The 27500-nt window shown below is 58.0% G+C and overlaps 1 protein-coding gene across 1 annotated transcript in view; it reads left to right on the top strand.

The window, feature by feature from the left end:
• Window positions 1-27500, top strand: part of LOC142470270 (uncharacterized) — an 89067-nt gene that overhangs the window by 42945 nt on the left and 18622 nt on the right. The window contains exons 5-22 of the mRNA XM_075577211.1: window positions 4864-4966; window positions 6229-6372; window positions 10851-10928; window positions 11632-11715; window positions 13195-13341; window positions 13881-13964; window positions 14112-14333; window positions 15602-15790; window positions 15927-16061; window positions 17238-17321; window positions 17693-17839; window positions 19686-19832; window positions 22923-23102; window positions 23203-23286; window positions 23519-23686; window positions 24411-24494; window positions 24744-24911; window positions 25105-25326. Of these exons, the coding sequence (XP_075433326.1) occupies window positions 4864-4966; window positions 6229-6372; window positions 10851-10928; window positions 11632-11715; window positions 13195-13341; window positions 13881-13964; window positions 14112-14333; window positions 15602-15790; window positions 15927-16061; window positions 17238-17321; window positions 17693-17839; window positions 19686-19832; window positions 22923-23102; window positions 23203-23286; window positions 23519-23686; window positions 24411-24494; window positions 24744-24911; window positions 25105-25326 (2470 nt within the window). The remainder of the gene's footprint in view (window positions 1-4863; window positions 4967-6228; window positions 6373-10850; window positions 10929-11631; window positions 11716-13194; window positions 13342-13880; window positions 13965-14111; window positions 14334-15601; window positions 15791-15926; window positions 16062-17237; window positions 17322-17692; window positions 17840-19685; window positions 19833-22922; window positions 23103-23202; window positions 23287-23518; window positions 23687-24410; window positions 24495-24743; window positions 24912-25104; window positions 25327-27500) is intronic.

The following is a 27500-nucleotide window of genomic DNA, read 5'->3' as shown; positions in this document are numbered from 1 at the left end:
TTGTGTGCCATCTTACCCCCCTTCCCATACACATGCAAGCGCTTACACGCATGCACATAATCTTCTCCTCTTCTAAGTGGGGGTGTTTACTGGTGTGAGGGGCAGGGTGTTGAGGGGTTGTGTGTGTCGGGAGTGGAGTGTGTATGTGGGGGTCGGGTGGTTGTGTGTGCATGTAGGGGGGGTTGTGTGCGTGCGTGTGCGCACTTTCCATGTTCTGTGACATGGAGGTATTTGTCGCCAAGCCCGCTCTCACATTCTGCCCGTCTCCTCTCTGCTGGGCCTTCAGTGCACTGCAATCTGTTTCAGGCCCTCCAGCACTGCAGCAGTTAATATACAGCACAATTAGGCATGCAAATACATCCTTTGTTTTGAGACTCCTCTCCAGAAGGTGTTGGTTTAGCAGCAGCAGATTCCATGATAGCTCTGTCTAGTTTTATTCCCTACACTTTCTCAGTCTCTTGAAAGGCTAAAAGCTGGAGAGACACAAGGCGACACAATGTGCAATTCATCCAGCATTTGCATAATGTCTCCTGCCTTGAATATGCATATGAGCTGTATAATTTATAAGTGCCGCTGTCTGGGTTTGGAGGAAGTGAGTGTCTCATGAGTACAGTGAGTTCCAAAGAGGATCGGAGACTATATAAAGTGACCAGGGCACACACAGCTTGGGTTTCAGGCACTGCGGTAGTTAGGGGCCCACACACATTTAGATTCTTGGGGGAACCGTGGCCGCCCTATCTTCTGAGACAACTTTAAGTGTGAGGTTTGCAGACCTGTCAACTCTCACTGCTTTCAGTCTTGGAGATTGATCTATCTGAGTCCGAGGAAGGAATAAGTAAAAATGAGAGTGTGCGTTTAATCATTTGCAGTAAAACCAAGGAAAAGGCAACCATCTTTTAGTCTCCCGATTACAAGCCCACATTATTCTGATGGGTAACGAGCGTTATCAAGATATGATGTCAACCATTCTTCCCTGTTATTTGCATGTGCCAGCATATTGCGCCTTGCCACGTGGGGGGATGTTAATGTACAAGAAAGACGAGTTGATAATCTTAAACATTTTGTGATTAATTAGAATTGTAGCTTTTTCTCGGTTGTGGGGCTGGCACGTCACCCAATATATACCCCCAGCTCCGGGCACGTCACCCAATATATACCCCCAGCTCCGGGCACGTCACCCAATATATACCCACAGTTCCGGGCACGTCACCCAATATATACCCCCAGCTCCGGGCACGTCACCCAATATATACCCACAGTTCCGGGCACGTCACCCAATATATACCCACAGTTCCGGGCACGTCACCCAATATATACCCACAGTTCCGGGCACGGCACCCAATATATACCCACAGTTCCGGGCACGTCACCCAATATATACCCACAGTTCCGGGCACGGCACCCAATATATACCCACAGTTCCGGGCACGTCACCCAATATATACCCCCAGCTCCGGGCACGTCACCCAATATATACCCCCAGCTCCGGGCACGTCACCCAATATATACCCACAGTTCCGGGCACGTCACCCAATATATACCCCCAGCTCCGGGCACGTCACCCAATATATACCCACAGTTCCGGGCACGGCACCCAATATATACCCACGGCTCTGGGCATGGCACCCAATATATACCCACGGCTCTGGGCATGGCACCCGATATACCCACGGCTCTGGGCATGGCACCCAATATATATCCACGGCTCTGGGCATGGCACCCAATATATACCCACGGCTCTGGGCATGGCACACAATATATACCCATGGCTCTGGACATGGCACCCGATATACTCACGGCTCTGGGCATGGCACCCAATATATACCCACGGCTCTGGGCATGGCACCCAATATATACCCACAGCTCCGAGCATGGCACCCAATATATACCCACAGCTCCGGGCATGGCACCCAATATATACCCACGGTTCTGGGCATGGCACCCAATATATACCCACGGTTCTGGGCATGGCACCCAATATATACCCACAGCTCCGGGCACGTCACCCAATATATACCCACAGCTCCGGGCACGGCGCCCAATATATACCCACGGCTCTGGGCACGGCGCCCAATATATACCCCCAGCTCTGGGCACGGTGCCCAATATATACCCACGGCTCTGGGCACGGCGCCCAATATATACCCCCAGCTCTGGGCACGGCGCCCAATATATACCCACGGCTCTGGGCATGGCACCCAATATATACCCCAGCTCTGGCACGGCACCCAATATATACCCACAGCTCCGGGCACGGCACCCAATATATACCCACAGCTCCGGGCACGGCACCCAATATATACCCACACCTCAGGGCACTGCTCCCAATATATGCCCATAGCTCAGGGCACTGCTCCCAATATATACCCTCAGCTCAGGGCACTGCTCCCAATATATACCCATGGCTCAGGGCACGGTGCCCAGTATATACCCATAGTTCAGGGCACGACGCCCAATATATACCCATTCCTCAGGGCACTGATCCCAATATATACGGATGAGTGGCTCAGTGAGTAAAGACACTGACTGGCACTGAGAAGCAGGGGAGTCTGGTTCAATTCCCCGTGTCGGCTCCTTGTGACCTTGGGCAAGTCACTTTATCTCCCTGTGCCTCAGGCAGCAAAAAATAGATTGTAAGCTCCACGGGGCAGGGACCTGTGCTTGCAAAATGTCTCTGTAAAGTGCTACGTAAAACTAGCAGCGCTATACAAGAATGTGCTATTATTATTATTATTATTATTATTATATACCCACGGCTCAGCGGCACTTGTTCCCAATATATACCCACGCCTCAGGGCACTGCTCCTAATATATAACCACGGCTCAGGGCACTGCTCCTAATATATACCCACAGCTCCCAATACCCACTGCTCAGGGCACTGCTCCTAATATATACCCACTGCTCCTAATATATACCCACTGCTCCTAATATATACCCACTGCTCAGGGCACTGTTCCTAATATATAACCACTGCTCAGGGCACTGCTCCTAATATATACCCACAGCTCCCAATATATACCCACTGCTCAGGGCACTGCTCCTAATATATAACCACTGCTCAGGGCACTGCTCCTAATATATACCCACAGCTCCTAATATATACCCACTGCTCAGGGCACTGCTCCTAATATATACCCACTGCTCAGGGCACTGCTCCTAATATATACCCACTGCTCAGGGCACTGCTCCTAATATATACCCACTGCTCAGGGCACTGCTCCTAATATATACCCACTGCTCAGGGCACTGCTCCTAATATATACCCACTGCTCAGGGCACTGCTCCTAATATATACCCACTGCTCAGGGCACTGCTCCTAATATATACCCACAGCTCCCAATATATACCCACTGCTCAGGGCACTGCTCCTAATATATAACCACTGCTCAGGGCACTGCTCCTAATATATACCCACTGCTCAGGGCACTGCTCCTAATATATACCCACTGCTCAGGGCACTGCTCCTAATATATAACCACTGCTCAGGGCACTGCTCCTAATATATACCCACTGCTCAGGGCACTGCTCCTAATATATACCCACTGCTCAGGGCACTGCTCCTAATATATACCCACTGCTCAGGGCACTGCTCCTAATATATACCCACTGCTCAGGGCACTGCTCCTAATATATACCCACTGCTCAGGGCACTGCTCCTAATATATACCCACTGCTCAGGGCACTGCTCCTAATATATAACCACTGCTCAGGGCACTGCTCCTAATATATACCCACTGCTCAGGGCACTGCTCCTAATATATACCCACTGCTCAGGGCACTGCTCCTAATATATACCCACAGCTCCCAATATATACCCACTGCTCAGGGCACTGCTCCTAATATATACCCACTGCTCAGGGCACTGCTCCTAATATATACCCACTGCTCAGGGCACTGCTCCTAATATATAACCACTGCTCAGGGCACTGCTCCTAATATATACCCACTGCTCAGGGCACTGCTCCTAATATATACCCACAGCTCCCAATATATACCCACTGCTCAGGGCACTGCTCCTAATATATACCCACTGCTCAGGGCACTGCTCCTAATATATACCCACAGCTCCCAATATATACCCACTGCTCAGTGCACTGCTCCTAATATATACCCACAGCTCACAATATATACCCACTGCTCAGGGCACTGCTCCTAATATATAACCACTGCTCAGGGCACTGCTCCTAATATATACCCACTGCTCAGGGCACTGCTCCTAATATATACCCACTGCTCAGGGCACTGCTCCTAATATATACCCACTGCTCAGGGCACTGCTCCTAATATATAACCACGGCTCAGGGCACTGCTCCTAATATATACCCACTGCTCAGGGCACTGCTCCTAATATATACCCACTGCTCAGGGCACTGCTCCTAATATATACCCACTGCTCAGGGCACTGCTCCTAATATATACCCACTGCTCAGGGCACTGCTCCTAATATATAACCACTGCTCAGGGCACTGCTCCTAATATATACCCACTGCTCAGGGCACTGCTCCTAATATATACCCACTGCTCAGGGCACTGCTCCTAATATGTAACCACTGCTCAGGGCGCTGCTCCTAATATATACCCACTGCTCAGGGCACTGCTCCTAATATATAACCACGGCTCAGGGCACTGCTCCTAATATATACCCACTGCTCAGGGCGCTGCTCCTAATATATACCCACTGCTCAGGGTATGGCTTCCAATATATAGCTGCGGCACAGGGCATGGCTATCACCCCACACTTTTACATATGCACACCCTACACTCATATATGTGCACAAACCACCCCCACGCTAACATACATGTGCACACTGTGTCTCACGCTCGCACCCAGTTCAAGGCTCTAACCAATGTGTCTGTTTCAGGGGGACCCTGCAGGAGCGGGTAACAGGCAGAGAGCCGCTTGTGCTACAGCTCCACAACCAGCTCCGAGATTCCATCCACAGCCAGGAGCTGAGCCGTATTGAGGTAGGCTGTGACTGTGTGAGTGTACACTCATGCATCCTGCGTTCAGTGAGTACGCTTGTACATGGAGCGTGTAAACCCCTTCCATCTGGCCCTTGTTACAAACATGCATGGTGATATCCAGACTGTGCATGTAATAGTATATGTGACACGTTTGTACACAGGGTTTGTATCTGCTTGTGTGTGTGTGTGTGTGTGTGTGTGTGTCTGTGCAGATTGTTTGCTTGTAAGAACAGAGAAGTTACAGTATGACGCTGACTATGTGTCCTGGGAACATGTATGTGATGTGCACAGATGTCACGTGTTCCCAGGAAATGTGAGGACTCTGCAAACCGTATTGCACATGGTCAATAGAGAAACGCTTCCTGTGCCATTAACCTGCAGCTTTCAGTGGGAACAGCTGGGAGAGAGATTTACAGGCAGGGGCTCCTCCTAGCCAGGGCTTGTAATGCATCTGCCTGGCAGCACCTTCCACATCACGGAGCGCTGGGATAGCAGCCGATCAGCAGCCACCTGATGGATGTCTAAGTAATGGATTCCAAGCACATTAGAGAGCCCCAGATCACAGATCACTCATAGTGTCCTCCAACACATTCCTGCCTGGCAGAACTTGGCTCTAATACAGGTACATATAATGTACACGGTGAGGCACTGCAGTGAGGGTGAGAACAGCGTCGGTGCTACACGCGGATCTTTGCGCGGCTGTGCTACACGCAGAGCGCTACGCATCTGTGCTATACGTGGAGCGCTGCACGTCCTCTCCTGGTTCTCCCCTAATCTCATGATTCTGTCCTCCCCTTCCATATCTTTACTCATGTTTATGTCCCCACTTTACCACTATTCATGGTTCTCTTTCACTCCCTTATATCCTCTAATAGTTATGTCCCCCACCCCCATTGTCCCCTATCATGGTTCTTCCCCCCTTTACTTCCACTCATTGTTCTCTCTCTCCCCCCCCCAAAAAAAACTTACCTACCATTGACTCTCTTCCCTCCCCCCCCACCCCCACCCGGTCCTCATTAATCCTCTTCACCTAAACTCCTGGTTCTCTACCGAACCACATCCTCTCCTGATTCTTCCCCCCCCTCTCCCGCCTTTTGGCTCCTCTCATGGTTTCACCCCCCCTCCCACTTGTCAACTCATGTTTTACACCCCTTTCCCCTGGTCTCCTCTTATGGCTCATCTCCCCCCCCCCCCCCCCCCCATGTCTTCTCATGTTCTCGGCGCGCCCGCTGTCTCCTCTCATGGTTCTACACTTCCTTCAGGTCCTTGAGAAGGACGCAAAGCTGCAGGAGCTTCAAGGAACCATCACTGAGCTGCACCAGGAGATCTCCCTGAAGGACTCCAAGGCAGTGACCCACCTGCAAGAGAAGCACCAGCTGGAGAGCCAGATCAAGGCTCTGAGTCAGGTGGGGAGCTCCATCCCTCCACAACCTGCGTCAGCGTGTGCACATGTATCTGCATGTTAGCGTGTGCATATCTGTCCGTGGGTGTCTGCGCTGCTGTCTCTGGGTGTCTGTGCATCTGTCTCTGGGTGTCTGCGCATCTGTCTCTGGGTGTCTGCGCTTCTGTCTCTGGGTGTCTGCGCATCTGTCTCTGGGTGTCTGCGCTTCTGTCTCTGGGTGTCTGCGCTTCTGTCTCGTGGTGTCTGCGCTGCTGTCTCTGGGTGTCTGCGCTGCTGTCTCGTGGTGTCTGCGCTTCTGTCTCTGGGTGTCTGCGCTGCTGTCTCTGGGTGTCTGCGCTGCTGTCTCTGGGTGTCTGCGCTTCTGTCTCTGGGTGTCTGCGCTTCTGTCTCTGGGTGTTTGCGCATCTGTCTCTGGGTGTCTGCGCTGCTGTCTCTGGGTGTCTGCGCTTCTGTCTCTGGGTGTCTGCGCATCTGTCTCTGGGTGTCTGCGCATCTGTCTCTGGGTGTCTGCGCATCTGTCTCTGGGTGTCTGCGCTTCTGTCTCTGGGTGTCTGCGCTTCTGTCTCTGGGTGTCTGCGCTTCTGTCTCTGGGTGTCTGCGCTTCTGTCTCTGGGTGTCTGCGCTTCTGTCTCTGGGTGTCTGCGCTTCTGTCTCTGGGTGTCTGCGCATCTGTCTCTGGGTGTCTGCGCTTCTGTCTCTGGGTGTCTGCGCTTCTGTCTCTGGGTGTCTGCGCTTCTGTCTCTGGGTGTCTGCGCTTCTGTCTCTGGGTGTCTGCGCTTCTGTCTCTGGGTGTCTGCGCTTCTGTCTCTGGGTGTCTGCGCTTCTGTCTCTGGGTGTCTGCGCTTCTGTCTCTGGGTGTCTGCGCTTCTGTCTCTGGGTGTCTGCGCTTCTGTCTCTGGGTGTCTGCGCTTCTGTCTCTGGGTGTCTGCGCTGCTGTCTCTGGGTGTCTGCGCTGCTGTCTCTGGGTGTCTGCGCATCTGTCTCTGGGTGTCTGCGCTTCTGTCTCTGGGTGTCTGCGCATCTGTCTCTGGGTGTCTGCGCTTCTGTCTCTGGGTGTCTGCGCTTCTGTCTCTGGGTGTCTGCGCTTCTGTCTCTGGGTGTCTGCGCTGCTGTCTCTGGGTGTCTGCGCTTCTGTCTCTGGGTGTCTGCGCTTCTGTCTCTGGGTGTCTGCGCTGCTGTCTCTGGGTGTCTGCGCTTCTGTCTCTGGGTGTCTGCGCTGCTGTCTCTGGGGTGTCTGCGCTTCTGTCTCTGGGTGTCTGCGCATCTGTCTCTGGGTGTCTGGCTGCTGTCTCTGGGTGTCTGCGCTTCTGTCTCTGGGTGTCTGCGCTTCTGTCTCTGGGTGTCTGCGCTGCTGTCTCTGGGTGTTTGCGCATCTGTCTCTGGGTGTCTGCGCTTCTGTCTCTGGGTGTCTGCGCATCTGTCTCTGGGTGTCTGCGCATCTGTCTCTGGGTGTCTGCGCATCTGTCTCTGGGTGTCTGCGCTTCTGTCTCTGGGTGTCTGCGCTGCTGTCTCTGGGTGTCTGCGCTTCTGTCTCTGGGTGTCTGCGCTGCTGTCTCTGGGTGTTTGCGCATCTGTCTCTGGGTGTCTGCGCTTCTGTCTCTGGGGTGTCTGCGCATCTGTCTCTGGGTGTCTGCGCATCTGTCTCTGGGTGTCTGCGCATCTGTCTCTGGGGTGTCTGCGCTTCTGTCTCTGGGTGTCTGCGCTGCTGTCTCTGGGTGTCTGCGCTGCTGTCTCTGGGTGTCTGCGCTTCTGTCTCTGGGTGTCTGCGCTTCTGTCTCTGGGTGTCTGCGCTTCTGTCTCTGGGTGTCTGCGCTTCTGTCTCTGGGTGTCTGCGCTTCTGTCTCTGGGTGTCTGCGCTTCTGTCTCTGGGTGTCTGCGCTTCTGTCTCTGGGTGTCTGGCGCATCTGTCTCTGGGTGTCTGCGCATCTGTCTCTGGGTGTCTGCGCTTCTGTCTCTGGGTGTCTGCGCTTCTGTCTCTGGGTGTCTGCGCTTCTGTCTCTGGGTGTCTGCGCTGCTGTCTCTGGGTGTCTGCGCTTCTGTCTCTGGGTGTCTGCGCTTCTGTCTCTGGGTGTCTGCGCTTCTGTCTCTGGGTGTCTGCGCTGCTGTCTCTGGGTGTCTGCGCTTCTGTCTCTGGGTGTCTGCGCTTCTGTCTCTGGGTGTCTGCGCTTCTGTCTCTGGGTGTCTGCGCTGCTGTCTCTGGGTGTCTGCGCTTCTGTCTCTGGGTGTCTGCGCTGCTGTCTCTGGGTGTCTGCGCTTCTGTCTCTGGGTGTCTGCGCTTCTGTCTCTGGGTGTCTGCGCTTCTGTCTCTGGGTGTCTGCGCTGCTGTCTCTGGGTGTCTGCGCTTCTGTCTCTGGGTGTTTGCGCATCTGTCTCTGGTGTCTGCGCTTCTGTCTCTGGGTGTCTGCGCTTCTGTCTCTGGGTGTCTGCGCTTCTGTCTCTGGGTGTCTGCGCTTCTGTCTCTGGGTGTCTGCGCTTCTGTCTCTGGGTGTCTGCGCTTCTGTCTCTGGGTGTCTGCGCTTCTGTCTCTGGGGTGTCTGCGCATCTGTCTCTGGGTGTTTGCGCATCTGTCTCTGGGGTGTCTGCGCTTCTGTCTCTGGGTGTCTGCGCATCTGTCTCTGGGTGTCTGCGCTTCTGTCTCTGGGTGTCTGCCGCTTCTGTCTCTGGGTGTCTGCGCTTCTGTCTCTGGGTGTCTGCTCTGCTGTCTCTGGGTGTCTGCGCTGCTGTCTCTGGGTGTCTGCGCTTCTGTCTCTGGGTGTCTGCGCTTCTGTCTCTGGGTGTCTGCGCTGCTGTCTCTGGGTGTCTGCGCTGCTGTCTCTGGGTGTCTGCGCTTCTGTCTCTGTGTGTTTTGCGCTTCTGTCTCTGGGTGTCTGCGCTTCTGTCTCTGGGTGTCTGCGCTTCTGTCTCTGTGTGTTTGCGCTTCTGTCTCTGGGTGTCTGCGCTTCTGTCTCTGGGTGTCTGCGCATCTGTCTCTGGGTGTCTGCGCTTCTGTCTCTGGGTGTCTGCGCTGCTGTCTCTGGGTGTCTGCGCTTCTGTCTCTGGGTGTCTGCGCTGCTGTCTCTGTGTGTTTGCGCTTCTGTCTCCTGGGTGTCTGCGCTTCTGTCTCTGGGTGTCTGCGCATCTGTCTCTGGGTGTCTGCGCTTCTGTCTCTGGGTGGGTGTTTGCGCTTCTGTCTCTGGGTGTCTGCGCTTCTGTCTCTGGGTGTCTGCGCTTCTGTCTCTGGGTGTCTGCGCATCTGTCTCTGGGTGTCTGCGCATCTGTCTCTGGGTGTCTGCGCTTCTGTCTCTGGGTGTCTGCGCTTCTGTCTCTGGGTGTCTGCGCTTCTGTCTCTGGGTGTCTGCGCTTCTGTCTCTGGGTGTCTGCGCTTCTGTCTCTGGGTGTCTGCGCTTCTGTCTCTGGGTGTCTGCGCATCTGTCTCTGGGTGTTTGCGCATCTGTCTCTGGGTGTCTGCGCTGCTGTCTCTGGGTGTCTGCGCTTCTGTCTCTGGGTGTCTGCGCATCTGTCTCTGGGTGTTTGCGCATCTGTCTCTGGGTGTCTGCGCTTCTGTCTCTGGGTGTCTGCGCTTCTGTCTCTGGGTGTCTGCGCATCTGTCTCTGGGTGTCTGCGCTTCTGTCTCTGGGTGTCTGCGCTTCTGTCTCTGGGTGTCTGCGCATCTGTCTCTGGGTGTCTGCGCTGCTGTCTCTGGGTGTCTGCGCTGCTGTCTCTGGGTGTCTGCGCTTCTGTCTCTGGGTGTCTGCGCTGCTGCCTGTGGGTGTCTGCAACGCTCCCCAGTTTGCACACCCCTGCGCTAGTATATACTCCTCTCTCTGTATGGTCCAATGAGGACAGATCATGGAGGACATCAGAGAGAGAACAAAAAACACAAATTATTTTGTCGGCTTAAAAGTAGATATCTGCTTGTGCAAAGATTATCCGCAAATTTCTATATAACGGGGGCAAAGTTTCAAGCCCTGGGGGCTTTTCCTCAGGCCCATTCCTGTAATTAGCAGTGGCACTGCCCTTCAGTATTGTGCTCTGACTGGGGCATAGGAAGGTGGTCTGGGTTTCCATACTGTATCCTGGTTGTGTCTCCTGCTTAGTGTGTGTGCATGCACATGTGTCTGCGTGCGTGCACCTGTAGGTATGGATGTGTGTGTGTGTGGGACACGATGCTGTGTGTGTGTGTGTTGGACATGAGGCTGTGTGTGTGGGGGGGGGACACGAGGCTGTTTGTGTGTGAGACTAGGCTGTGTGTGTGTTGGGGGGGGCACGAGGCTGTGTTTGTGTGTGGGACACGAGGCTGTGTGTGTGTGGGGGGGACACGAGGCTGTTTGTGTGTGAGACTAGACTGTGTGTGTGTTGGGGGGGGCACGAGGCTGTGTTTGTGTGTGGGACACGAGGCTGTTTGTGTGTGAGACTAGGCTGTGTGTGTGTTGGGGGGGGGGGGACAGACACGAGCCTGTGTTTGTGACTACACGATTTCTCACAGCTTTATCATCTCCTCAGGCGGCCAGCTCACCCCTGGACCCCTCCCTGGATTCACTCTCATCTGTGTCCAGAACTAACGAGCTTCTGAAAACTGAGGTCTGTATTTGTGAGGGTAGAGTAACGTGTAATGGGGGAGAGGGGGGTAGAGTAACGTGTAATGGGGGAGAGGGGGGTAGAGTTACGTGTAATGGGGGAGAGGGGGCAGAGTAACGTGTAATGGGGGAGAGGGGGGTAGAGTTACGTGTAATGGGGAGAGGGGCAGAGTAACGTGTAATGGGGGAGAGGGGGGTAGAGTTACGTGTAATGGGGAGAGGGGGCAGAGTAACGTGTAATGGGGGAGAGGGGGCAGAGTAACATGTAGTGGGGGAGAGGGAGCAGAGTAACGTGTAATGGGGAGTGGGGGGCAGAGTAACATGTAATGGGGAGAGGGGGGCAGAGTAACATGTAATGGGGAGAGGGGGCAGAGTAATGTGTAATGGGGGAGTGGGGGCAGAGTAACGTGTAATGGGGAGAGGGGGGCAAGGGAACGTGTAATGGGGGGAGGGGAGCAGAGTAACGTTTAATGGGGGGAGGGGAGCAGAGTAACGTGTAGTGGGGGAGAGGGGAGCAGAGTAACGTGGAATGTGGGAGAGGGGGGCAGAGTAACGTGGAATGTGGGAGAGGGGAACCTGTAATGGGATTTGAATCTGGATTAGTGTGTCCCCGATTTTCCCTTTTGATCTTGATCAGTGCTGGGTATTTTTGCACTCTCCGCAATATCACATTTGAGTGCGGGATCACTTCTCCTTTGCTCTCATAGCTGGAGCGTCGAGATGCCCAGTTGAGGAGTGTTCAGAATCAGCTCCTTGCCCTGCAGAACACGAGAGATGGCCTCTCATCCGAGGTAAAGTAGGACGTATCCTCATCCCCAGCACCCCAAGCGTCGCTCCCCTCACATTAGGTGTGAGTTACACGACCTGCCCAGCGCCCAGACTCTCTGTCTGCCCAGCGCCCAGACTCTGTCTGCCCAGCGCCCAGACTCTCTCTCTGCCCAGCGCCCAGACTCTCTGTCTGCCCAGCGCCCAGACTCTCTGTCTGCCCAGCGCCCAGACTCTCTGTCTGCCCAGCGCCCAGACTCTCTGTCTGCCCAGCGCCCAGACTCTCTGTCTGCCCAGCTCCCAGACTCTCTGTCTGCCCAGCGCCCAGACTCTCTCTCTGCCCAGCGCCCAGACTCTCTCTCTGCCCAGCGCCCAGACTCTCTGTCTGCCCAGCGCTCAGACTCTCTCTCTGCCCAGCGCCCAGACTCTCTTTCTGCCCAGCGCCCAGACTCTCTGTCTGCCCAGCGCCCAGACTCTCTGTCTGCCCAGCGCCCAGACTCTCTGTCTGCCCAGCGCCCAGACTCTCTCTCTGCCCAGCGCCCAGACTCTCTGTCTGCCCAGCGCCCAGACTCTCTGTCTGCCCAGCGCCCAGACTCTCTCTCTGCCCAGCGCCCAGATTCTCTCTCTGCCCAGCGCCCAGACTCTGTCTGCCCAGCGCCCAGACTCTCTGTCTGCCCAGCACCCAGACTCTCTGTCTGCCCAGCGCCCAGACTCTCTGTCTGCCCAGCGCCCAGACTCTCTGTCTGCCCAGCGCCCAGACTCTCTGTCTGCCCAGCGCCCAGACTCTCTGTCTGCCCAGCGCCCAGACTCTCTGTCTGCCCAGCGCCCAGACTCTCTGTCTGCCCAGCGCCCAGACTCTCTGTCTGCCCAGCGCCCAGACTCTCTGTCTGCCCAGCGCCCAGACTCTCTGTCTGCCCAGCGCCCAGACTCTCTCTCTGCCCAGCGCCCAGACTCTCTGTCTGCCCAGCGCCCAGACTCTCTGTCTGCCCAGCGCCCAGACTCTCTGTCTGCCCAGCGCCCAGACTCTCTGTCTGCCCAGCGCCCAGACTCTCTGTCTGCCCAGCGCCCAGACTCTCTGTCTGCCCAGCGCCCAGACTCTCTGTCTGCCCAGCGCCCAGACTCTCTGTCTGCCCAGCGCCCAGACTCTCTGTCTGCCCAGCGCCCAGACTCTCTGTCTGCCCAGCGCCCAGACTCTCTGTCTGCCCAGCGCCCAGACTCTCTGTCTGCCCAGCGCCCAGACTCTCTGTCTGCCCAGCGCCCAGACTCTCTGTCTGCCCAGCGCTCAGACTCTCTCTCTCTCTGCCCAGCGCCCAGACTCTCTCTCTCTGCCCAGCGCCCAGACTCTCTCTCTCTGCCCAGCGCCCAGACTCTCTCTCTCTGCCCAGCGCCCAGACTCTCTCTCTGCCCAGCGCCCAGACTCTCTCTCTCTCTCTGCCCAGCGCCCAGACTGTTTTTCTCTTTGCCCAGCACCCAGACGCCCTCTGATCTTTTGTCTGGTTTTGCAGCTGGATACCCAGCAGCAGCGGGGGTACAGGATGCAGCGGGAGCTGAAAGAGAGGCAGGAAGAGCTGGAACAGAGGCACAACCGCATACAGCAGCTGCACCAAGACCTGCAGACCAGCGGCACCCAGAGAGATGAGGCCTTCCGACAGGCAAGGCAACCGCTGGCAATCAGTGGGCGCATCCACCTGTGTGTGTGTGTGTGTGTGTGTATGTGTACATGTGCACAGTGGGGCCTGCACCCTTCATTGTTTACAATAGCACATTAAACAGGCACAAGGGCCCTGTCCAATACAATAAGGGCTATATTTACTAAGTGGATCTATCTGCTCACTTGAATGGGTTTGCAAAGTGTCTTATGGAATAGCACCTTGGTAAATATGGGCCTAACATCCATCAGATTGAGTCCATAGCAGTGTGAGCCTCACCAGAGACCATACCCCCACTACCCCATGCCAGGCAGCTTCCTTTCCTATTGCCTACTGGGAGATTTACATGCTGCGGAATAAGGAGATAGTGCCGGGAGGAACTCACTCACTCTCACTGGGGATCGCAGCATATTGGCGTGCCGATTTGCAGCTGGAAGCTGCTCCCTGCATGCACAGTGACTCTGTAATGTGTACCATCAATATGACGTTGTTCCTGTGAGCTGTCCCTGACCTGCCTCACTTCATTGTGTCTCTGTCTCCAGCTCTCGGACTGTAACCTGCGCCTTTCACAGCTTGAAGGGGAAAACTTCATCCTGAGGGTCCATCAGCAAGAGCAGGAAGCAGAGGTAAGGACACCGCGTATTTTGAAGCCCCCTTGGTTGGGCGGGAGATCTTGCGAGGAGTGGGGAGATTTTACTCAACTGAGGTCTTTACTCAAGGGAGGTCCATCGGCTCCCATGGAAGAGTCTGCTCATCGAGTTTCCTTTCTGCAGATGGATAAACTGACGAGGGTGTCTGAGTGCGCACAGAGAGGGGGGACACTGCGGTCTGAGTGCACACAGACAGGGGGGACACTGCGGTCTGAGTGCACACAGACGGGGGGGACACTGCGGCAGGAGCTGGAACAGGAAAAGTCTGAAGCAGAGAACCAGCAGCAGGACTATCGGGCCATGATCTACAGGCTCCAAGAAGAGCTTCAGGAAGCTGCATTCACTGTGAGACTGTGTATATCAATGTGTGTGTCCTATATGTATCTGTACAGTGTGTATGCATATATACTGTCGCTGTACATGTGTCTGCATACACCCCTTTCAGGATGTCAGACTTTTTCGTTTGGTTTCCAACCCATTCATCCTTTTTCCAGTCTCTTTGCGTAATACCCAGCATGCATCTCTCCGTACTTCCTTTGGTTGTCTGAAGCTTCTGAATTATCTTTGCATTTAGGGTCCAAGTTTCACACCCACACGTGAGCACGGGCCGGATACACTGGTCAAACACCTTCCTTTTGAGGCACAGTGGAAGGTTCCCTTGTAAGATTTCTTTCAAATATGATCAAATGATATCGTCATTCTCCTATTTATTTCATTTGAAATGTTCCCGTCTAGTGATACTTGCTGGGCAAGGTAGACAAAGTCTTTGGCTTCTTCTAGTTCTATTACATTTCTTTCAATCTTTGTAGATTTGACACAATTGTTGACCAGCACTTTGGTCTTGCTGAGATTCGTATGGACGCCCACATTCTTACTTGCTTTGGCGAGTTCTCCGATTCGTTGCTGCAGGACTTTGGCAACAAAAAAAAAATTGTCATCTGCAAATCTTAGGTGGCTCAAGTATTCACAGTGGATTCTGATTCCCTTTTCTTCCCAATTGGATGTCCTTATCAATTATGCAATTGTTCCCGTGAAAAACTTTGGTGACATGGTGACTCCCTTGCAGATCCTTATCTTGCTTGTGTCCTCATGTTACCTAATGGTTGATGTGACATTCTCGTAAATGTTCCTTATAATATCAATGTATGCTTCTTCAACACTTTGTCTACTTCATGCATCTAAAACTGCTGTGGTGTAGACACAATCAAAAACTCCCTAAGGTGATTGGGAGATCGTGTTCGTTACTTCGGGACATCGCTTCTTGTACGGCTTGAATGTGGTCCATTGTGCTGTGTCCACTTCAAAATATATGTGTGTGTGTGTATATCTATATCTATCTATACCCTCATCATCAACCCTTATCGAACCACTGCTGGTTGTAAGACTTCTTGTTTCTTGCAAATGCGCTCCATCCCTATCGACCCGCACACGCATATGTACATACATATATATGCACACATGCACACCTGTGGGCACTATATAAATAAAAACATACATGCTGTAAACCTTCTCATCACTTCGCAGCCTGTGAGGGCCTACGTGTGCCGGATCGTCCTGTTTAACCTGTATTTCTTCCAGATACGTATTACACGTGGGTTTCCTTCCTCCTGCAGGTGCGTGCTGTGCAGGAGCAGCTGCAGGGAGCACGGGCAGAGGCCGCATCCCTGCGAGGGAAACATGGCAGCTCCCTCAGGGAGGCGCTCGAGCTGCAGACACACAACCTGGAGCAGGAGCGGAGAATCCTGGAGTTGCAGAAAGAGAATCAGTGCGCCCTGGAGAGCCTGCAGAAAGCCCGAGAGCAGGTGAGCGTGGCAGAGAGACGTACACTCCCCCAGATAAAGAGAACCCCCCCATGTGTCCCCTCTAGCCCCCAGGTACAGAGACTGGATCACACTCCCTCCCCTCCTGTGCTGATTTGTTCCACCTTTCTCCCCACAGGTGCTCAGACAGGATCAATCCTTGCAGGAGCTACAGGAGGAGCGAGCGCGGCTTCAGGAACATTGTCAGCACCTGGAGCAGGAGACGGGCACTCTGCATGCCGAGCTGGAGACACACAGCCTAACATTGAGCGAGGTAAGAGAGCACACTCACCGTGCAGCCCAAAGTTTGGAGTGCAGACAATCAGTGCAGCCCTCAGTTTGGGATGCACACTCACAGTGCAGTTTGGGATGCACACTCACAGCGCAGTTTGGGATGCACACTCACAGTGCAGCCCTCAGTTTGGGATGCACACTCACAGTGCAGTTTGGGATGCACACTCACAGTGCAGCCCTCAGTTTGGGATGCACACTCACAGTGCAGTTTGGGATGCACACTCACAGTGCAGCCCTCAGTTTGGGACTCACACTCACAGTGCAGCCCTCAGTTTGGGATGCACACAATCAGTGCAGCCCTCAGTTTGGGATGCACACTCACAGTGCAGTTTGGGATGCACACTCACAGTGCAGCCCTCAGTTTGGGACTCACACTCACAGTGCAGCCCTCAGTTTGGGATGCACACTCACAGTGCAGTTTGGGATGCACACTCACAGTGCAGCCCTCAGTTTGGGACTCACACTCACAGGGCAGCCCTCAGTTTGGGATGCACACTCACAGTGCAGTTTGGGATGCACACTCACAGTGCAGCCCTCAGTTTGGGATGCACACACAGTGCAGCCCTCAGTTTGGGATGCACACTCACAGTGCAGCCCTCAGTTTGGGGTGCACACTCACAGTGCAGTTTGGGATGCACACTCACAGCGCAGCCCTCAGTTTGGGATGCACACTCACAGGGCAGCCCTCAGTTTGGGATGCACAGTCACAGTGCAGCCCTCAGTTTGGGATGCACACTCACAGTGCAGTTTGGGATGCACACTCACAGTGCAGTTTGGGATGCACACTCACAGTGCAGCCCTCAGTTTGGGGTGCACACTCACAGTGAAGCCCTCAGTTTGGGGTGCACACTCACAGTGCAGTTTGGGATGCACACTCACAGCGCAGCCCTCAGTTTGGGATGCACACTCACAGTGCAGCCCTCAGTTTGGGATGCACACTCACAGTGCAGTTTGGGACCCACACTCACAGTGCAGTTTGGGATGCACACTCACAGCGCAGTTTGGGATGCACACTCTCACAGTGCAGTTTGGGATGCACACTCACAGTGCAGTTTGGGACCCACACTCACAGTGCAGCCCTCAGTTTGGGATGCACACTCAAAGTGCAGCGCACACTTGCAGCGTAGGATCACTCCCGCCCTGTCATGCCTTGCAGGTGAACCAGAAGGAGCAACAGGTGGAGCGTCTGTGCAGGGAGCTGCAGGCTGTGCGAAGGCAGATACAGCGAGCAGAGGACAAGGTGACCTCATTATCTCCTGCTCTCTATCGGTTTCATCTACTTTTCTATGTCCAGAACCTCCTCCTCCACCTCCTCCTCCACCTCCTCCTCCTCCTCCTCATCCACCTCCTCCTTCTCCTCCTCATCCTCATCTTTGTTTACATTGTGACAATAAAATGAGTGCTCCGTTTATTCTGCCTTTCTCCCTCATACCCCTCCCAGAGATTCATCGCAATGAGCAGCATTGGGGGAGATTTTAAAGTCTAAATACAAATTGTACTTTCTAACAAGACCAAAGGACATCCTGACGGTTTGGTTCTAACCGCTCTGAATGTGACTGCGTGTGTATGAGCAGCTCTCTGCTGCATAATAGGGTGCTGTCCTCCTCACAGGTCCTGCAGCATGAAGGCTCAATGTGCAGCTTGCAGGAGGAGCTCTCACTGTGTCATGTTGAGAAGGCGTCGCTGTCCCAGACTGTCCAGAGACTGGAGAGAGTGCTGCAGGACAACAGCACACAGAGAGAGGACTTAAGGCAGGAGGTGTGTGTGCCACCCAGAGAGAGGGGATGGGGCAGGAGATGTGTCTCTGTGTGTGTCACCCAGAGAGAAGACATTGGGCATGAGGTATGGATGGAGAGGTATGTGTATGCCCAGGCTGGCAGCAGGAGGTATGGGTAAAGAGAGGTTTGTGTGTGTGTGCCCAGGCTGGGAGCAGGTGGTATGGGTAAAGAGAGGTATGTGTGTGTGTGCCCAGGCTGGGAGCAGGTGGTATGGGTAAAGAGAGGTTTGTGTGTGTGTGTGCCCAGGCTGGGAGCAGGTCTTATTGGTACAGAGAGGTGTGTGTGTGTGTGTGCCCAGGCTGGGAGCAGGAGGTATGGGTAAATAGAGTTGTGTGTGTGTGTGTGTGTGTGTGTGTGCCCAGGCTGGGAGCAGGAGGTATGGGTAAATAGAGTTGTGTGTGTGTGTGTGTGTGTGTGCCCAGGCTGGGAGCAGGAGGTATGGGTAAATAGAGTTGTGTGTGTGTGTGTGCCCAGGCTGGGAGCAGGAGGTATGGGTAAATAGAGTTGTGTGTGTGTGTGCCCAGGCTGGGAGCAGGAGGTATGGGTAAAGAGAGGTGTGTCTGTGTGCGCCCAGGCTGGGAGCAGGAGGTATGGGTAAAGAGAGGTGTGTGTGTGTGTGTGTGTGTGTGTGTGTGCCCAGGCTCGGAGCAGGAGGTATGGGTAAAGAGAGGTGTGTCTGTGTGCGCCCAGGCTGGGAGCAGGAGGTATGGGTAAAGAGAGGTGTGTGTGTGTGTGTGTCTTCATGCCTAGACTGAGCGGCAGGAGGTATGGGTACAGAGGTGTGTGTGTGCCTAGGCTGGGAGCAGGTGGTATGGGTAAAGAGAGGTGTGGTGTGTGGGGTGTGTGTGTGTGTATGTGTGTGTGTGTGTGTGTGTGCCCAGGCTGGGAGCAGGAGGTATGGGTAAAGAGAGGTGTGGTGTGTGTATGTGTGTATGTGTGTGTGTGTGTGTGTGTGTGTGTGCCCAGGCTGGGAGCAGGAGGTATGGGTAAAGAGAGGTGTGGTGTGTGTGTAAGGGGCTTCATGACTAGACTGAGAGGCAGGAGCAGGAGGTATTGGAATAATAACTGGTGGTGGTATATAAGGGAAGATATATATTATATATCATATAAGGGAAAACCTTGGATAAATAAAGTGTTGTATGGTGAGTGCTTTCCCAGAGAATAAGGGAATGAAGAAGATGGTTTTAGCCCTTCTTCCTCTGCCTAATACACCCATAGATTGTAAGCTCCTTGGGTCTCTCTTTTGTTGTATTAGGAATCTTGATGTGTAAAAAGAGTGAGAGGGGGGTGCTGTCTCTAAAGGAATAATAGGATATATATATATATATATATATATATACACATACATACATACATATATACATATATACATACATACACACACATATTCCCACTGCACCTCCACATTAAATGGCTGCAGTAACTATTGAATGATTATTCTTTGTATTCTGGTAACACACTGAGGATACGTGGACTCCCTGATATTCACGTGGGTCCCTGATATTCACGTGGGTCCCTGATATTCACGTGGGTCCCTGATATTCACGTGGGTCCCTGATATTCACGTGGGTCCCTGATATTCACGTGGGCCCCTGATATTCACATGGGTCCCTGATATTCACGTGGGTCCCTGATATTCACGTGGGTCCCTGATATTCACGTGGGTCCCTGATATTCACGTGGGTCCCTGATATTCACGTGGGTCCCTGTGGGGTTTGAAAGGCGATAAACTCCCAGCTGAGGATTAGAATGTGGGAAGGTCCATGTGATCCCTGACGGCAGCTTTATCTGTGTGTAACATCCCTATGCCCTGTGATGGTGGACAGGTGCTGGGGCAGAAGGGAGCCTTGCAGCAGCTGCAGGCGGAGCTGTCGCTATGTCAGTGTGCACGAGACTCTGCACATAAGGAAAACACGCAGCTCCGGGAGGAGAGAGACGCCCTGCAGAACCAGGTCCACCAGCTGCAGAGAGAGGTGACAACCTGTGACGTGATGCTCGAACTGTTACCCATGTCCTACCCTGTGCCCGCCCTGCTCCCTGTCACCCTGTGCTCGCCCTGCTTCCTGTCACCCTGTGCCCGCCCTGCTCCCTGTCACCCTGTGCTCGCCCTGCTTCCTGTCACCCTGTGCCCGCCCTGCTCCCTGTCACTGTGTGCTCGCCCTGCTTCCTGTCGCCCTGTGCTCGCCCTGTAACCCTGTGCCCGTCCTGCTCCCTGTAACCCTGTGCTCGCCCTGCTTCCTGTCACCCTGTGCTCGCCCTGTAACCCTGTGCTCGCCCTGCTTCCTGTCGCCCTGTGCTCGCCCTGCTTCCTATTGCCCTGTGCTCGTCCTGCTCCCTGTAACCCTGTGCTCGCCCTGCTCCCTGTCACCCTGTGCCCATCCTGCTCCCTGTCACCCTGTGCCCGTCCTGCTCCCTGTCACCCTGTGCCCGCCCTGCTCCCGGTCACCCTGTGCCCGTCCTGCTCCCTGTCACCCTGTGCCCGTCCTGCTCCGTCACCCTGTGCCCGCCCTGCTTCCTGTCACCCTGTGCTCGTCCTGCTCCCTGTCACCCTGTGCCCGTCCTTCTCCCTGTCACCCTGTGCCCGTCCTGCTTCCTGTCACCCTGTGCTCGTCCTGCTCCCTGTCACCCTGTGCTTGCCCTGCTCCCTGTCACCCTGTGCTCGCCCTGCTCCCTGTCACCCTGTGCCCGTCCTGCTCCCTGTAACCCTGTGCCCACCCTGCTCTCTGTCACCCTGTGCCCGTTGTGCTCCCTGTAACCCTGTGCTCGCCCTGCTTCCTGTCGCCCTGTGCTCGCCCTGCTTCCTGTTGCCCTGTGCTCGCCCTACTCCCTGTCACCCTGTGCTCAACCTGCTCCCTGTCACCCTGTGCCCGTCCTGCTCCCTGTCGTCCTGTGATCGCCCTACTCCCTGTCACCCTGTGCCCGTCCTGCTCTCTGTCACCCTGTGCCCGCCCTGCTCTCTGTCACCCTGTGCCTGTTCTGCTCCCTGTAACCCTGTGCTCGCCCTGCTTCCTGTCGCCCTGTGCTCGCCCTACTCCCTGTCACCCTGTGCTCGCCCTGCTCCCTGTCACCCTGTGCCCGTCCTGCTCCCTGTCACCCTGTGCCCGTCCTGCTCCCTGCGCCCGTCCTGCTCCCTGTCACCCTGTGCCCGTCCTGCTCCCTGTCACCCTGTGCCCGCCCTGCTCTCTGTCACCCTGTGCCCGTTCTGCTCCCTGTAACCCTGTGCTTGCCCTGCTTCCTGTCGCCCTGTGCTCGCCCTGCTCCCTGTCACCCTGTGCTCGCCCTGCTCCCTGTCACCCTGTGCCCGTCCTGCTCTCTGTCACCCTGTGCTCGCCCTGCTCCCTGTCACCCTGTGCCCACCCTGCTCCGTCGCCCTGTGCCCGCCCTGCTCCCTGTCACCCTGTGCACGCCCTGCTTCCTGTCGCCCTGTGCTCGCCCTGCTCCCTGTAACCCTGTGCACGCCCTGCTTCCTGTCGCCCTGTGCCCGCCCTGCTCCCTGTCACCCTGTGCACGCCCTGCTTCCTGTCGCCCTGTGCTCGTCCTGCTCCCTGTCACCCGGTGCCCGTCCTGCTCCCTGTGCCCGTCCTGCTCCCTGTCACCCTGTGCCCGTCCTGCTCCCTGTCACCCTGTGCCCGCCCTGCTCTGTCACCCTGTGCTCGCTCTGTTCCCTGTCACCCTGTGCCCGTTCTGATCCCTGTAACCCTGTGCTTGCCCTGCTTCCTGTCGCCCTGTGCTCGCCCTGCTCCCTGTCACCCTGTGCTCGCCCTGCTCCCTGTCACCCTGTGCCCGTCCTGCTCCCTGTCACCCTGTGCTCGCCCTGCTCCCTGTCACCCTGTGCCCGCCCTGCTCCGTCGTCCTGTGCCCGCCCTGCTCCCTGTCACCCTGTGCACGCCCTGCTTCCTGTCGCCCTGTGCTCGCCCTGCTCCCTGTAACCCTGTGCACGCCCTGCTTCCTGTCGCCCTGTGCCCGCCCTGCTCCCTGTCGCCCTGTGCCCGTCCTGCTCCCTGTCACCCTGTGCCCGTCCTGCTCCGTCACCCTGTGCCCGCCCTGCTTCCTGTCACCCTGTGCTCGTCCTGCTCCCTGTCACCCTGTGCCCGTCCTGCTCCCTGTCACCCTGTGCCCGTCCTGCTTCCTGTCACCCTGTGCTCGTCCTGCTCCCTGTCACCCTGTGCTCGCCCTGCTCCCTGTCACCCTGTGCTCGCCCTGCTCCCTGTCACCCTGTGCCCGTCCTGCTCCCTGTCACCCTGTGCTCGCCCTGCTCCCTGTCACCCTGTGCCTGTTCTGCTCCCTGTCACCCTGTGCTCGCCCTGCTCCCTGTCACCCTGTGCCCGTCCTGCTCCCTGTCACCCTGTGCTCGCCCTGCTCCCTGTCACCCTGTGCCCGTCCTGCTCTCTGTCACCCTGTGCTCGCCCTGCTCCCTGTCACCCTGTGCCCACCCTGCTCCGTCGCCCTGTGCCCGCCCTGCTCCCTGTCACCCTGTGCACGCCCTGCTTCCTGTCGCCCTGTGCTCGCCCTGCTCCCTGTAACCCTGTGCACGCCCTGCTTCCTGTCGCCCTGTGCCCGCCCTGCTCCCTGTCACCCTGTGCACGCCCTGCTTCCTGTCGCCCTGTGCTCGTCCTGTGCTCGTCCTGCTCCCTGTCACCCGGTGCCCGTCCTGCTCCCTGTGCCCGTCCTGCTCCCTGTCACCCTGTGCCCGTCCTGCTCCCTGTCACCCTGTGCCCGCCCTGCTCTGTCACCCTGTGCTCGCTCTGCTCCCTGTCACCCTGTGCCCGTTCTGCTCCCTGTCACCCTGTGCCCGTCCTGCTCTCTGTCACCCTGTGCTCGACCTGCTCCCTGTCACCCTGTGCCCACCCTGCTCTGTCGCCCTGTGCTCGCCCTGCTCCCTGTCACCCTGTGCTCGCCCTGCTCCCTGTCACCCTGTGCCCGTCCTGCTCTCTGTCACCCTGTGCTCGACCTGCTCCCTGTCACCCTGTGCTCTCCCTGTAACCCTGTGCCCGCCCTGCTCCCTGTCACCCTGTGCCCGCCCTGCTCTCTGTCACCCTGTGCCCGCCTGCTTACACCCCCAGGTACAGCAGAGGGAGCAGCGTGTGAGTGCAGCTCTGCACGAGGCTGAGTCTCTGCGGCTGGAGGTCCGTGGGATGGACACAGAGCTCCAGGCTCTGCGCGAGCAGCTGCTTGTTTGTCAGACTGCTCTGCGGAGCGCTGCGCAGGAGAAGGAAGATTACAAGAAAGAGGCGGATACACAGGTACAGTCACACATATATATATATATCATAGTGTCACCCTGTGTATGAGGGATAGTTCTGATCTGTCACAGGCTTCCTGTCTCTCATTGTGTGCCCCCAGGCGCAGCAGGGAGAAGAGAAGGTGGCATCTCTACAGCAGGAGGTGACAGCGCTGAGAGAGCAGCACGAATCATGCAGTGCCCAGGTGAGCAGGGACGGAGGGCATCAGAGGTGCACAGCAAGCAGAGGGCACCCGTGTGTTATTGAAGGGGTTAGTGGGAGAGGCAGACAGGCAGACAGGGTGAGGAATGCCCTTTGAAGTGGATAAGATGGGCGTAGGAACGGGCTGTCCCGATCACTTGGCTGTTACAAGTCCCTCTCAGAGTAGGAACCTAGTGCTAAGCTGTAGGTACTAGTGACCCTGTACCTGTGGGCAGCTGCTGCAATGTCAGGAGCTGGTGGAGCAGCAGAAGCGGGAGCTGGCAGCAGTGATGGAGAGACAGGCAGAGGGAGTGAAGCAGCTGTCGCAGGTCAGCATCAGCACCGAGAAACTGCAGATGGAGCTCAGCATCCTCAGTGAGAAACACAAAGCTGCACAGAACGAGGTACCGCAGGCCACTGGGGGTGGGGGGGTGGAGTGCCCACGGGCCACAGGGAGGGGGGGAATGACATCGGACCAGAAGGAGGGGAGAAGTGACCACGAGCCACAGGGAGGTGGGGGAGTGACCACGGGCCGGGCCATAGGGACGAGGACAGTGACTACCGGCCACAGGGGGGGGGGGGGGGTGACATCAGGCCACAAGAAGGGGGGGAAGTGACCACGAGCCACATGGAGGGGGGATTGACCACAGGCCACAGGGTGGGGGGTAACCACGGGCCACAGGGAGGGGGGGTGACCACTGGAGGAGACTGTTAACAGGTTGGGGAATTGGTTTTGATTAGAGCATCTTTCCTCCTGTCTCTCCTCCTTTCTCTCCTCCTTTCTCTCCTCCCGTCTCTCCTCCCGTCTCTCCTCCCCGTCTCTCCCCCGTCCTTCCCCCCATCTCTCCCCCCGTCTCTCCTCCTGTCTCTCCCCCTGTCTCTCCCCCTTTCTCTCCCCCTGTCTCTCCCCCTGTCTCTTCTCCTTTCTCTCCTCCTTTCTCTCCTCCTTTCTCTCCCCCTGTCTCTCTTCCTTTCTCTCCCCCTGTCTCTCCCCCTGTCTCTCCTCCTGTCTCTCCTCCCTGTCTCTCCTCCCGTCTCTCCTCCCGTCTCTCCTCCCGTCTCTCCTCCTGTCTCTCCTCCTTTCTCTCCTCCTGTGCTCTCTTTTCTCTTCTGTGTTTTTGTCACCAGGTTTCCATCCGTGACCAGACGATACTTAAGTTACGCCCAGACCTGGCGGCTAAAGAGGAGGAGCTGCAGCACGTGCAGAGAGAGGTCAGAATATGGGCTGCGCTAAGGTGTGTGTGTGTGTGTGTGTGCGTACCTGTGTGTGAAGCAAGTGTGTGTGTGCACATGTATCACGTAGGTGTGCACTCGCTGTACGTGAACCATGTGTATGTGCACAAGCTATGCATGCATCGGGTGTGTGCTAGTGGGACGCGTGTGGATGGATATGGGCCGTGCAAGAGTCATAGGGACACATGGGGTGTCATGTGATGAGGTGTCACATGGTGTGTACTGCAGCTCGCGGAGCGTGAACAGGAGTTGAGCAGCGCTCGCTCAAAGTTGAAGAACTTGCAGAGCGACGTGCGGAGCCTGCAGGATATGTGCGCTGTGCGTGAATCTACGGCAGCTGAGAAGGAACAAAACATCCACAGGCTGCAGCAGGAGAGAGAGGAGAGTCTGGACAAGGTGAGAGGTGGGAGACTAAAAGAGGGGGTGGGGAGGGAGGGGTAGGAAGATGAGGGGAAGAGGGTGAGTGCCTTGGGGAGAGGTAGGGGAGAGAGAGGAACAAGGGGAGGAGAGAGGCAGTGATTTAGGGTGAGTCTGGGGGCTGTAGAGGGGAGATCCTGCGGAAGCCTTTGAACTCTCCTCCCCCTCACAGGTGCAGAAACTGCAGCAGGAGCTTGCCTCCTTGAGGCAGACACAGCAGGTGAATGCAGAGCGCATGCGGAGCGATGCTCTGCAGCTGCAGGAGGAGCTGCAGTATGTAAACAGGCAGCAGGAGGAGAAGGACAAAGAACTGCAGCACTGCAGAGGGAGCATGGAGAGGCTGCGGCAGGATCTGCAACTTGCACACCAGCTGCAGCTGCAACTGGAAGAGCAGGTGACAGCGAGGGGGACGGGCCGCAGCGAGGGGGACGGGCCGCAGCGAGGGGGACGGGCCGCAGCGAGGGGGACGGGCCGCAGCGAGGGGGACGGGCCGCAGCGAGGGGGACGGGCCGCAGCGAGGGGGACGGGCCGCAGCGAGGGGGTCCTGGTACGGGCCGCAGCGAGGGGGCTCCTGGTACGGGGCGCAGCGAGGGGGCTCCTGGTACGGGGCGCAGCGAGGGGGACGGGCCGCAGCGAGGGGGCGCAGCGAGGGGGACGGGCCGCAGCGAGGGGGACGGGCCGCAGCGAGGGGGACGGGCCGCAGCGAGGGGGACGGGCCGCAGCGAGGGGGCTCCTGGTACGGGCCGCAGCGAGGGGGCTCCTGGTACGGGCCGCAGCGAGGGGGACGGGCCGCAGCGAGGGGGACGGGCCGCAGCGAGGGGGACGGGCCGCAGCGAGGGGGCGCAGCGAGGGGGACGGGCCGCAGCGAGGGGGACGGGCCGCAGCGAGGGGGACGGGCCGCAGCGAGGGGGACGGGCCGCAGCGAGGGGGCTCCTGGTACGGGCCGCAGCGAGGGGGCTCCTGGTACGGGCCGCAGCGAGGGGGCTCCTGGTACGGGCCGCAGCGAGGGGGACGGGCCGCAGCGAGGGGGCGCAGCGAGGGGGACGGGCCGCAGCGAGGGGGACGGGCCGCAGCGAGGGGGACGGGCCGCAGCGAGGGGGCTCCTGGTACGGGCCGCAGCGAGGGGGCTCCTGGTACGGGCCGCAGCGAGGGGGACGGGCCGCAGCGAGGGGGCCCTGGGACGGGGCGCAGCGAGGGGGCTCCTGGGACGGGGCGCAGCGAGGGGGCTCCTGGTACGGGCCGCAGCGAGGGGGCCCTGGGACGGGGCGCAGCGAGGGGGCTCCTGGGACGGGGCGCAGCGAGGGGGCTCCTGGGATGGGGCGCAGCGAGGGGGCTCCTGGTACGGGGCGCAGCGAGGGGGACGGGGCGCAGCGAGGGGGACGGGCCGCAGCGAGGGGGACGGGCCGCAGCGAGGGGGCGCAGCGAGGGGGACGGGCCGCAGCGAGGGGGACGGGCCGCAGCGAGGGGGACGGGCCGCAGCGAGGGGGCTCCTGGTACGGGCCGCAGCGAGGGGGCTCCTGGTACGGGCCGCAGCGAGGGGGACGGGCCGCAGCGAGGGGGCGCAGCGAGGGGGACGGGCCGCAGCGAGGGGGACGGGCCGCAGCGAGGGGGACGGGCCGCAGCGAGGGGGCGCAGCGAGGGGGACGGGCCGCAGCGAGGGGGCGCAGCGAGGGGGACGGGCCGCAGCGAGGGGGACGGTCCGCAGCGAGGGGGCCCTGGGACGGGCCGCAGCGAGGGGGCTCCTGGGACGGGGCGCAGCGAGGGGGCCCTGGGACGGGGCGCAGCGAGGGGGCTCCTGGGATGGGGCGCAGCGAGGGGGCTCCTGGTACGGGGCGCAGCGAGGGGGCCCTGGGACGGGGCGCAGCGAGGGGGCCCTGGGACTGGGTGCAGCGAGGGGGCTCCTGGTACGGGGCGCAGCGAGGGGGCTCGTGGTACGGGGCGCAGCGAGGGGGCTCATGGTACGGGGCGCAGCGAGGGGGCTCCTGGTACGGGGCGCAGCGAGGGGGCTCCTGGTACGGGCCGCAGCGAGGGGGACGGGCCGCAGCGAGGGGGACGGGCCGCAGCGAGGGGGACGGGCCGCAGCGAGGGGGACGGGCCGCAGCGAGGGGGCGCAGCGAGGGGGCGCAGCGAGGGGGACGGGCCGCAGCGAGGGGGCGCAGCGAGGGGGACGGGCCGCAGCGAGGGGGACGGGCCGCAGCGAGGGGGCCCTGGGACGGGCCGCAGCGAGGGGGCTCCTGGGACGGGGCGCAGCGAGGGGGCCCTGGGACGGGGCGCAGCGAGGGGGCTCCTGGGATGGGGCGCAGCGAGGGGGCTCCTGGTACGGGGCGCAGCGAGGGGGCCCTGGGACGGGGCGCAGCGAGGGGGCTCCTGGTACGGGGCGCAGCGAGGGGGCTCGTGGTACGGGGCGCAGCGAGGGGGCTCGTGGTACGGGGCGCAGCGAGGGGGCTCGTGGTACGGGGCGCAGCGAAGGGGCTCGTGGTACGGGGCGCAGCGAGGGGGCTCGTGGTACGGGGCGCAGCGAGGGGGCTCGTGGTACGGGGCGCAGCGAGGGGGCTCCTGGGACGGGGC

This window comes from Ascaphus truei, chromosome 19 (genome assembly GCF_040206685.1).
Source record: "Ascaphus truei isolate aAscTru1 chromosome 19, aAscTru1.hap1, whole genome shotgun sequence".
Lineage (NCBI taxonomy): Eukaryota > Metazoa > Chordata > Amphibia > Anura > Ascaphidae > Ascaphus > Ascaphus truei.
Note: the sequence above shows the minus strand (reverse complement) of the source record. Positions and strands in the feature narration are given on the sequence as shown.